The sequence below is a fragment of the Sinohyriopsis cumingii genome, unplaced genomic scaffold (assembly GCF_028554795.1).
Source record: "Sinohyriopsis cumingii isolate HCF-2022 unplaced genomic scaffold, ASM2855479v2 utg002881l, whole genome shotgun sequence".
Lineage (NCBI taxonomy): Eukaryota > Metazoa > Mollusca > Bivalvia > Unionida > Unionidae > Sinohyriopsis > Sinohyriopsis cumingii.
Window position 1 is genome coordinate 60,059 of NW_028316328.1, and position 12,142 is coordinate 72,200.

Genomic DNA, 12,142 nt, shown 5'->3' on the forward strand with positions numbered 1-12,142 from the left:
TCCGCCATTTTGTGGGTCAATGAGTTTCATGCGCGTGACTGTTTATCACCTGAATAAAATTTGCAATCGCACAATGGTTAATACATGCTGGGTTAAAGGTTGTTCAAACCGTGCAGACGATTCCGTGAAACGTGGCTTTTACACAATACCTGTTGTCAGGAAATTTGAAGGAGAGCAAACGAAAACATTAAGCGAAGAGCGACGACGGACATGGTTGGCCAACATCAACAGAAAGGACCTGCCGTCGAAGCATTCAAAAATCTGCTCAGACCACTTTATTCAAGGTACTTTCATTGAATGTTGCATAGATTACTATCATTATTATTAGTAGTAGTATACAGTATATTTCTTACAGTGAATAACACAGAAACGTAGAAATTTGTGGCTGGTTTCGCTTTGTTTTAAATCTTAAAGTGCATGTGAACTACAGTTCTTACCATTGTTTTTCTAAGAAAATTTATGTTGATATTTCAAATATGCATTCACGATTCTAACTAGATCTTATCAATGCCATATATTATGTATCTAGTCACTTTGAATTATTTACTTTGTTTTGTTTTATTTTCTTTTTCAGGAAAACCTGCAGACTTGTATAGTCGAGCACATCCAGATTGGGCTCCCACCCTTAAACTTGGTGACTTATCTGGACCTTTGAAATCCAGGAAGAAAATGAAAACAGTGGAAAGGTACAAACTGATCAGTCATTAGCATGTCAAAGTAGTTTCCCTTATATATTGTATCATTTCCTCAGTTTGACAAATGTTACTCAGTTTAATACAGATAATTATATTCAAAACCAAATAAGAAAATTATCATGATAGAGTCTATCCTGTAATTTCATATTTATTTAATAAGGTTTTACTTTTCTAATAGTAATTACGTTGTTAATATTAAAGATACCATATTATTCCATTTATAAAACAAACTAACATGTGCTTTTCCTACGAAATGTGTTAAAAAAAGTTGATAATGTTGTATAATCAGTGGTGTGGTGCTAGATAGAGAAGGGAACGCCATTCCCCCAGCACTACACACCTGGTTTTACTCTCATATATTCTATTTGATAGAGCTTCCTGCTAAAATATTTTTGAATTATAGGTACATCCGAATGCAACACAGACAGAAGACCAGAGAAGACCATGATATAGCTAAAGTGTTGCTAGATTTGCAGCATTTTCCTGAAACATCTTTTGCCAAGGAAGGTGATGAATCTGCTGGTCACAGGGGCAGCTCTGTTTGTTCTTTTACAATCAATGGAAAGATGGAACCCGATCAAGAACTAACACCAGAGACTAACTCCATTAGCCAGAGTGTAGTTGACAGTGAAATTCAACACCTGATTACTGAAAATACACTGCTTAAAGATAAATTAAGCAGCTACAAAATGAATCAGGAATCATTTTGTGATAATGACGAGAAAGTTAAGTATTACACTGGAATGTCGAGCTACATGACCCTAATGACCCTGATTGAATTTGTTGCTCCATACATTCAAACCAGTAGAGGACTAGAAGTTTGGAAGTTTGAAAAAATCATAATGACACTAATGAGACTTAAGATCAACCTCCCCTTGCAAGATATTGCATACAGATTTCAGATATCAACATCAACCGTGTCAAGGACATTTTTAAATGTTATTCATGTTTTGTATATTAGATTAAAGCCTCTTTTGTTTTGGCCCGAGAGGGAGGAGCTTCAGCTTACCATGCCCATGGAATTTAGGCAAGATTTTGGTGGAAAAGTGGCCGTCATTATAGACTGTTTTGAAATATTTATACAGAGACCTAAAAGCCTAATGGCACGAGCTCAGACTTGGTCATCATACAAGCACAACAACACCATAAAATTTCTTATTGGCATTACACCTCAGGGATCTATTTCTTTTCTTTCCAGAGCATGGGGAGGTAGGGCAAGTGACAAATACATAACTGAAAACTGTGGATTTTTATCAAATTTATTGCCTGGAGATATTGTGTTAGCAGACAGGGGATTTAATATTTCAGACAGTATTGGAATGTACTGTGCTAAAGTAATTACCCCTAGTTTTACTAAGGGGAAATCACAATTGTCTCCTATTGATGTAGAAAATAGTAGAAAAATTGCACACTTGCGAATTCATGTGGAACGTGTAATCGGTCTAATGCGAAATAAGTATACCATGCTTCATGGAAAGCTCCCAATTGATTTCCTCATGAATGAGAAAGGAGAAATTCCAGTTGTTGACAAAATTGTTAGTGTTGCATGTTGTCTTATAAATATGTGCGAGTCTGTTGTTCCATTTGACTAGTAAGGATTTGTGAAATAATCATAGATTTATTACATATATATGAGATTTACTCTTTATTTTTGTACATCTCATAACTTTGCATACACGATATTCTTACATAATTGTGTCACCATTAAATATTTGTCAATTACATAGAATTATCTTGTGTTCTTAATTCTAAACTTTTTTACTTGTGTTCCTTACTTTAGTTCTACTGGTTATTGATGAGAAGATGCTATGAATAGTCTGTCCATCTGTTACCATTAGTCGGTGAACGCCACTCATTCTAATCAAGCTGGGGGATAGTCAATATGGTTGCCACTGTAGCCGTCATGAAAATCTTGTTATTACTACTCTGCATAGATGGTCATAACAAGGTGTGCTATAGAATAAGCAAGATATATAGAATACAGACAGAACAAAAAAAAAACACATTTGTACAGGGGAATGATTTATTCACTTTTAATTAATAGATAAGTATGCATGAAGATAAAAAGTACAACAACCACAATACGCTTGTATCCTGTTTTTTTTTTACATGCAAATGTCCTGAGAATAGCCTTCTAACACCTTTTAGGCCTTTTTGCTTTACTGCCATATACTGGACAACATTCTGGACAATAGTATGACCCTTTTGGTGCTTTAGTCATATTAATGCACTTAAAGTGAAGCCATATCAGTCTGCAGTTTTCATTGTCACAACCAACAACATTATCAAATGTTTCATCATGGGGTACTTGACATAAACAAATGAGGTCAGTGTTATTTCCTGGCACAGTCTGTCTATCATTGTTGGTGAGAGAGGGTTGCAACACAGATGCATGTAGCTTCCTTTCCATTTGTGCAACAGGTTCAGTGTTTGCGGACTGTGGTCTGGTGAATAATTTCCCTGTCAGTTCAGGCAGAATAACATGAACGAAGAATGATGCTGACTTTGCTTCTATATCTTGCCATAGCTTGGGGTTTGGCAGAATCCTTTCCACAGATATGTCCTTCTCTGTCCAGATAACAAAGTCACAAAACTTCTTTTTGCTTAGAAAGATTTGTGTTTGCACCTGATAATAATACTGATGGCATGTTTTTAATAGTTTGTCTTTGTCCAGGTATGAAATACTTTCATTTTTAATCTGTGTATCTCTCACACAATATGGACACTTCACTTCCACTGTTCCCTCTCCACAACAGTTACATAAAACAAGAGCATCGGGAGATGCTCCAATATGGGGAAATTCAGGGTTGATTATGAGACCACATTCATCAACTATGAGATTGTCATGGAGAGGCCCTATTTTTCTCCTGTATGCATTCACTGCATCTTTTTCATGCTGGCATCCCCACCTTGTTGCCTTATTAGAAAACTTCACTGGGTAGCATATGTCTCGTATGGTGGAAATCGATGGCTTATCAATGGAAGATGTGCACACGGCTTTCATTCTTGATGCTGTTATTCTTCCCGTTCTTAACCGGTGCCAATCTTTACACTCAGCTTGTCCACGAGTCAGCCTCTCTGCATGTTTTGCCTGTTCTGCAGTAACATTAATGGCACTGAACAGATTTTCACAATAGTTTACAAGCTCATGTTTAGACATTAGAGTACATTTGTCATCTCTGAGTTCACAGAGAGGCTTGGGAAGATCATTTGATATTATTCTTGGAATAAAGTGTTTCGCATACTTAGGCATGATTGAAAGCACCACAGGTTTGGTTTTTGTTAAAAATAACTTTGATGTGAAGTCATCGAATTCAGCATCTGTTGGTGCAGGAACATGTGGGAGAGTTGGCTTCGGTTTCTTTTCCTTGTTTTGGGTGGTTCCACAGATGGCATTTTCCAGGTTCCTTTTCTTAATTTCAGCTGACGTGAAATCAATTTGGGAAATTTCCGCATAGTCGACCTCGTCAATGCTTGATGGTTGTAACCAGTAGGCCTTTTCTTGAGTAACTGTCTTTGCATTTTCTATGCGCACAGCTGTCTCAATGTAAAAAAGAAGTGCACCAATATGACTGCATGCCTCCCCAAGGCCAGCCATACAATTACAATGGGCTGCCTCAACAATTCCTGTTTTTACTGCAATTATCCATGGCTTTAATGCTGTGTAATTCATGCGCTGTGAGTGTCATACCTAAAAATGCAAAGAGACTTCCAGTTAGTTCTTCACTTATTTTGAGCATTTTTAAATGGAATATGTGCATATGTAAACTTTTGCAACATATGCATACGAAAGCGAATATACGTTTGTTTACGATCTCCCCTCCATCCCTGTTTTTCCTTGCCAACCCTAGCACCACCACTCTACCATGGTTTATAAAAATACCATTAAATTTATCAGATATACAAGGATGACAATAATATTGTGTCAGTGGTATAATGTAATTTAATACTTCACAAACTAACCCCATAAAATATATACCGGTATAACTCTTAACTACTTTTGTAATGCTCTATACGAAATGGTATGAAGTAACAAATGTAATGAACTCACCCTGGCAGTAACCAACACCTTGTTGCTCACTTCAACGGCAAGGACGTCTTTGACCCAACCATTGACAAACTGGTTGTAAGCTTCAAGTGATTTGTAAGCTTTCAAATCATCTAACGTGTAAGTACTTTTCGTGTTTACCAAATAATTTAAAATGTCAATATAAGTTATCTCCGGTAGGCACTGGACGTTAGTCGTCATTTTTCTTTTGTCCATTTCATACGGATCAATTCCACCGATTAAGCTTAACTTTAACTCGTATCTTTCCAGCACTAGTTTTTCCAGTCCATCTTTGTACTTCATCTTGACTGACTTTGAAGCCATTTGTACTTCTGAATTGATTCCTTGAAAATTAAATCAGGTTTCATCGTCACGCTTGGCAGCAAGTACTCAACACAATGAGCTTGACCCACATGATGGCGACCGGAAACTGCTTCCGGTCACAGGCGAACGTAGTGGGAACTATGTATTGTGACCCCATTCCGGCTGTTAATTTTTTTGTTGTTGTTGTTTAGGCCGGTGCATAGAATCAACGGAACGCAACGAAACGCCGGAACGCAACACAAACACCGAAACGCAATATCGTATGGAGTATATACCATAGCTGGAAATAGTGAAATTTGCGACATTTTTTAAAAAAGAAAATTTACTATTAATAGTGTATAATACAATTTTTATATGAGTTTAATGCTTAAGCTGTTACTAATAAATTCATATTAGTATTGATCTATTAATAATGCCAGGATGAATAAACTTCGTGAAAATCAGCAATTTAAATAGCCGTACAGTGTAACTGTTACTATCAAGAATTATGCGTGGACAATTATTTTAATGATTTAAATACAAAGATACATGCAAAAATGGCACGTCAAATAATTTCTGTATTTATTTTGGATATATATCCCAACAAAATTTTGGGCCCGTGATTCAGAGTAGTTAAAATTTCCATATCGATTGTTCAATGATAATAATATTAATAATAAGAAAAAAAAAAGTACACGCAGTTTTCCTTTTATGACAGCTTTTCTTCAATACCCATATGTATTCACTTCTTTGTAAATGGCATTATTTGCCTATATTGCTAAAACATTAAGCTGCAAAAAAATTAAGCACTGGTCATTGAAGATTAACACCAAGATTCCAGTGAACCACTGACAGCAAATGTCAGACCTTTGCAGATTATACAGATTGCAGTGCCGGTATCAGGAAAGACTCAGCGATCACATTGTGCATTTCAAACTTTCTTTACATGTTTTCTGTATAATTAGTATTTAATACGTCACAACACTTTGATAATCCCAATTAAGACGCGAATACAAGTCTCTGCAATCACATCACTTTCCTATGCATCCAGTCTCAACAATTACTGAGACACTCCTGACTTAACTACCCAAAGCGATTATTGGTAAACTTTAGATATATGATACTTGTGCTGCTTTCTTCCCTTCACTCATAACGTTTTATCCATCATCATTTATACTTTTATTTCAAATTCATATATCTTTTAATGAACTATTCTTATTTTCTGTTTTCTGATATTTTGAGTAACTTCTATATGGATAATTTATTTATCTTTCAAATTACTGTTCATACTGAAACATTTTCACATGTCATCTAAAGATGGAGATATTGACAATAAATACCTTTAATTATGTACTTATATAATGAACACTTTGCCATATTGTTTCAGCATAAATAATTGGTGTTTAAGCCATTACACCTGTATTAAAATGATTTTTGTTTTGCACAGAGAAAATGTATGCTGTTTAATGAATGCGCTTTATTCAGATCTCACATAATGGTTTTTGGACCAACAGTAGAAAGAAGTTTGATTGCTTTCATGTCATTGTCTTAGAGACATTGTTATATTTCTGTAACAAATTTCGATTCCATAATTGGACTTGTCTATATTCATGTAATTTAAGATTTGTATGTGATTGTTTTATTTTTTGAATATCCAATAAAATTTTCTGATTGTATGAGACTTTCTCACAGCCACATATTTAATCTCAAGTTGTAACACTGTTTTCTTGACTACCCAGCTTTTTTGTATATCTTTTGATCTACACTAGAGAAACACGGGTTTGGAAAATTATGAATAAAGGTGTGCAGATTAGTATCAATGTTTGTGTATATAATGCAGTAAAAATGAACATCATTGAATTATTTACATTATTCATTAAGTTTTGATTATGAAATTCATAGTTACCATATCAATCAACACATTCTCCTAATAAATGCATTTAATGACCATTTGGTATTCGTAATCACAAAAGACCAAAATGATTAAGGCCTAGCAGCAGAGGAGGGGAACAGACCACTTAAGGGAAGGGTCACCCTTGTTATACAAAAAAAATAGTGACCCTTCATAGAGGTCAAATACCATGTCTACGATTATTGTTTGTCCCCGACATAATTGTAGACGAGCCTCCTCTGCTGCTCAATCTTCATCTGAATCCTGGGAATCTTCATCTGAATCCTGGGATTTTGTTTTATGTTTCAAGTAATATTCAAGTTCTGATGGTGGTTTTTCTATTTTTGGATTTATGTTTTTTCTTTTTCTGTAATATATCATTAAACTTCTGTATCGATCTCCACCGCAATTTTTGCAAATCTGATATAATCCTCTAACGCCGTTGTTACATCCAACACATCTTCGTGGACCAGCATGAGGGTTTTTCTTTATAAGATAATTATGTTTTTTGCAATATTCTCCACGACATTTTTTATCACATTTGTTAGTGGTTCCTTGACGCAGCCACGCACAATTGTTCATTATATTAATGATATCAGTTTAATTTTATCATCACCCCCCGTTATCCAAATATTTTATCAAGTCCAATACGATATCTTGTTCTAGGATAGTGCAAATTTATTGTTATAAACCCGTGCGGAGTAGTTTGCGCTCGTGAAAAGAAGTTTCTGAATTTAATTATATCCATGTCACCGCTGCACCAGGTTTGATGAATATTTCGCAACGTGTGTGCGTCTACGCCATTAAATACAACTAAAATATTACAGTTATCTCTGATCACTTTTGGTATTTGTGTGTATCGTTGAGTAACATAAATAACATCGGTATTTTTATGTCTACCACGGGAAAATATTCTGGCTGGATTTGATTGTTTATCTAGCATCACATCGTCGTATACAACTAAATTATTAATAAATCCGTTTAAAACATCAACGGACGGTGCTTCATCAATATCTGTTATAAACTCTATAACATCATTATTTTCGTCCAGTAATCGCGCGTTTTCGTTAAAATCTTTAAGTACTTCATAACATCGTTGATCATCAGCGGATGGTGCTACCAAATACAACTTATCCCATTTCAACCATCTCATTATCAGATTAAGTAATAATTGCGTCTTACCCGATCCAGATGGTCCCATGATAATCATTCTGATGGAATTCGGTAGTGCAGGATGGTGCTTAACTGGCTCTCGCTGCCGAGTTGCTGAGAAATCAATTATATCCATATATATCATGACATGAATTTATATTGTTTACGCTGTAAAGTTAAAACTCCAACCACTGATTTAGCTACGGTTATAACAAAAAATAAAAAATAGCGTATGGTGGAAAATGTTCTGTATGCGGTAGAAAGAAATTTTCGTTTTTACCTAATAGGCGCGGTGGTGATATTGCTAATTTGATGTCAAAGTTTCCAGGTTCTCCATGGGCTAAATACAGCGGAGAAAAACATCTACCAGGATATAATTATTGCGGTCCTGGTACTCGACTCGATATCAGGCTTGATAATCAGGATCAACCAAAACCAGGCGAGGAACCAGTAAACGCCATTGATCGAGCTTGTCATGTTCATGATGTAGCTTATAAGAGTAAAAATCTACAAGATAGGCATATTGCAGATGTGAAATTAGTTCATTCATTAAATTCCATAAAAAATAAAAATATCAGAGAATCATTAGCTAATTGGTTAGTAAGATCCGCGATGAAAAGTAAATTAGCGCTAGGGGCTGGTAATATATAATGGAATCGATTTATTATTCACCAATTGGATACTGGAAGGGTAAATCAGCAATTAGTAAACTCGCTGATGCAGCAGCGGTTAAACATTCTGCCGCTAGCGCGTGGTTGTCCAGGCAAGCAATATGGCAAATTTATCTACCACGTCCTAAACAAATTCAGTACGCGTATTTCAGTGTCAGTGTTCCTAATGAAGTTCATCAAGCTGATATTTTATTTTTACCATATGATACTGTACGTAGAAAAACGTACAAATACGCGTTAACTGTCATTGACGTTGCAAGTAGATATAAAGAAGCAGAACCGTTAACGACTAAAACATCTGCTGAAGTAGCCGACGCATTTAAACGAATTTATCAACGAGGTGGTCTGCGATGGCCACAGCTACAGGTTGATCCTGGTAAGGAATTTCTTGGTCCAGCATCATCGTTGATGAAACAACATAATACCAAAATACGACGAGGGCATACTGCAATTCATCGTGATCAGGCGATTGTTGAGCGATTTAATCGAACACTCGCTGAGCGGTTATTTGGATATCAATACGCGAAGGAATTGATTCAGGATAAAAGATCTCGTGAATGGGTGGCAAGATTACCAAGCGTGATAGCTGCATTAAATAATGAAATTACACGAACAACCAACATGAAACCCATTAATGCAATTACCAAAAAAAATATACCAACACAACGAAAAGATATTGAAAAACAAAAAATATTGGGTGATGTTACAGTTAGATATTTATATGAGCCCGGCGAACTTGAAGGCGGTAAAGCGAGAGCGACTGATCCTATTTGGAGTGTTACCACGCATAAGATATCCACCGTGACAAGATCGCCAGGTAGACCCGCAATCTACGGACTAGATTCGGCTGCTCCTCAACGCGGATTTGTGCGTGAACAATTACAAGTAATCCCTACGGATACACAATTACCACCAAAATCACTTAGCTAGCACCCAAGGCGCTGGCGCCTCTGCGTCGATTACATTCAAGACAGGTCAACATGATATTTTCTCGTGTATGACCAAGATTGTTATTTTTTCTATCTACGGTAAATTGTCTTGGATCATTTTTCAGATACCGCCATAACATTATACAATTACAACTTGCACAATGATTATTCTGTTGTTGTTTTAGCGCATTAATAAAATCAACATCAAGATCAAAATTGCGTTTATTTTTTTTATCACACTGTTTATAACCGGATAATTTTTTTCTTATTACATCACCGTCAACATCATCATTGATCACTGACGAGTCCATGACGATTCGTCTCAATTGAGATATTTTTCTAACTCGAGACACTGCGAGATAAACCAAGTTCGACCATTCGATGTGATCATCAACGATCCAAACAACTGTATCAGTAATAGTTAATCCCTGAGATGAATGAATCGTCATCGCGTATCCGAGCGTCCACGGGGATTTATCAGCACGTAGAGCATCTTCAACAACATCAACGTCGACGGCAACAATATCATTCAATACAAGATTCTGTTTCCTCTTTGACTCTCCTGGTATATCAACATCGATATTTTGCCGTCGCGTATCTGCTGGTCGATAACATAGTGGAACTGACAACGTTGGAAACTTTTCTCGTTGTAACTGAAACAACTCCCGCTGAAGTGTATCACGAACTATCTTTCTACTTGCAACTATCAAATCGTTTGGTCGCCACTTTTGCATAAAGTCTTTCATGGGTGTTTCTGAAATTATCTCGCGCATTATTTCACACTGTATTTTATTCGGTTGTAGTCTGATTAATTTTTTACATTCCTTTAATGCTGCATCAAGTGCTCTATGATCATCAGCCACTACTTCGTAGTGATCAACGAAACTTTTCAGCCAATCATGTGGAGATGGTCCAGCTACAGGTGGTGGTTGACCGTGATCGCCGCACATTATCACAGCAGTATTTCTTGTTAACAACCAATCAAGAAATGTTTTTAATGTTTCTTGCGGTACAGTGCATATTTCATCCCATATTATAATCCTTGGAATGTATTTCTCTCCCATCTTTAAAGATGTCCATGTGTCACCCTTCCATCGAAAAAAGCTGTGATAAGTACAGGAATTAACACCGCGTTGTTTCATCTCTCGCGCGAGTCTATGTGTGGGTGTTAGCACGATCATATCCGAGTTCTGAAATAGTTCGATAGCTCGAGTGGTTTTACCACTGCCGCCAGGTCCGTTTAGATAAACCGTTTTGTGTCTAGTTATTGGATCGTATACCGATGGTAACAACGAAGTTGTCAACGTTTGATATTTTTTACAGTAAATATCTTTAACCGCAACATCAGCGGATTCGGAATAATCGAGCATATATTCATTTTTTATTCTCCACGAACCCCACGATGCATAAGTGCCTATGTTTAATCCTTCTAACAGCATTGAATGTTTTTTGCTTATATAAAACGAATCGGTAGCAACTCTGACGGCATGCGTAGAAACCTTATTTATCATCGATAATAGATTTATTGAAACATACGCGAGCATCGATGATCTTAAATGAGTATACTGAGGTGACTCACCGTCCATGTAGTTCACAATGGTACCTAGTTTATTTCCATTTGACAAGAAAGCTGTTTCTCGACTTACAAACGTGTTCTTGTTCGTTGTATCAGCGATTATAAAATCTAACTCAGCGTCGTCCATGATCAATCTTGTACAATGTTGTCTGTGATCATATGCTGCTCCTTGGGTAAATTTGCCAATTATTTTTCTACCAAGATCCTTCGAATTGGTTTCATCCGAATGTGGTAACCAAACTTCGGTTTGTTTTCGATATGATATAATTGCTTCGCTGATCGTCAGCGATATTAACATCGTGCAATCAAGCATATACCATAATAGTACTATTGGTGTCCACATTTTTTCTGAAAAATGTTTTCCAAACCAAACATAATAAATTGCATGGAGTCCTTTAGACATTTCGAATGACTCGATACGAGCAAATCCAGTCAGATCAAAATCCGGTAATGGTCCATTTATCGATACTCGCGTCATTTCGTGCGTGGGATGACCGAATCGCTCAAAATACACAGAACAATCTCCGTATCCAAGAAAACTTCCCGGATAACACGCAACCATATCAACTGAAATAACATCTCTATGATCGTATTTAGTATTCCATAGTCCGCCGTGTCCATATTCGACACAACTGGATACTATGTCATTGAGAAAATCAAACCGAGTTGGTTTCCACGAATTTTTCTTTCTAGCAAAATGAGCCGCAACGGACGGAACAGTAAAGCAGTTGGTCAATAATTCGTCAGTGTCATCAGTGTATTGCAGTGCAAGATTTTTCATTTTCTCGTGAAGATGATTTGTTCGATAAATAACACCATTTGGCCTCACAAACTGATCAAATTGATTATTTTCTTCCACGCAAGAATGAAATAACCA

General features: G+C 36.4%; 2 protein-coding genes across 2 annotated transcripts; one reads left to right on the plus strand and one right to left on the minus strand.

Annotated features, from left to right (window-relative positions):
- The first annotated feature begins 19 nt into the window (after positions 1–19).
- Positions 20–2,424, plus strand: LOC149770002 (uncharacterized). Its single transcript, XM_089949530.1, has 3 exons — positions 20–284; positions 575–686; positions 1,099–2,424. Exons 1-3 carry the CDS (start codon positions 20–22, stop codon positions 2,285–2,287), a joined length of 1,566 nt encoding a protein of 521 aa, XP_089805656.1. The 3' UTR covers positions 2,288–2,424.
- A 291-nt stretch (positions 2,425–2,715) lies between these two features.
- On the minus strand, positions 2,716–4,883 carry LOC149770003 (uncharacterized). The gene is made up of 2 exons (XM_089949543.1): positions 4,747–4,883; positions 2,716–4,386 (listed from the first exon to the last, which is right to left on the minus strand). The coding sequence occupies exon 2, from the start codon at positions 4,366–4,368 to the stop codon at positions 2,830–2,832; it is 1,539 nt and encodes a 512-aa protein (XP_089805669.1). The 5' UTR covers positions 4,369–4,386; positions 4,747–4,883; the 3' UTR covers positions 2,716–2,829.
- Between the last annotated feature and the right edge of the window lie 7,259 nt (positions 4,884–12,142).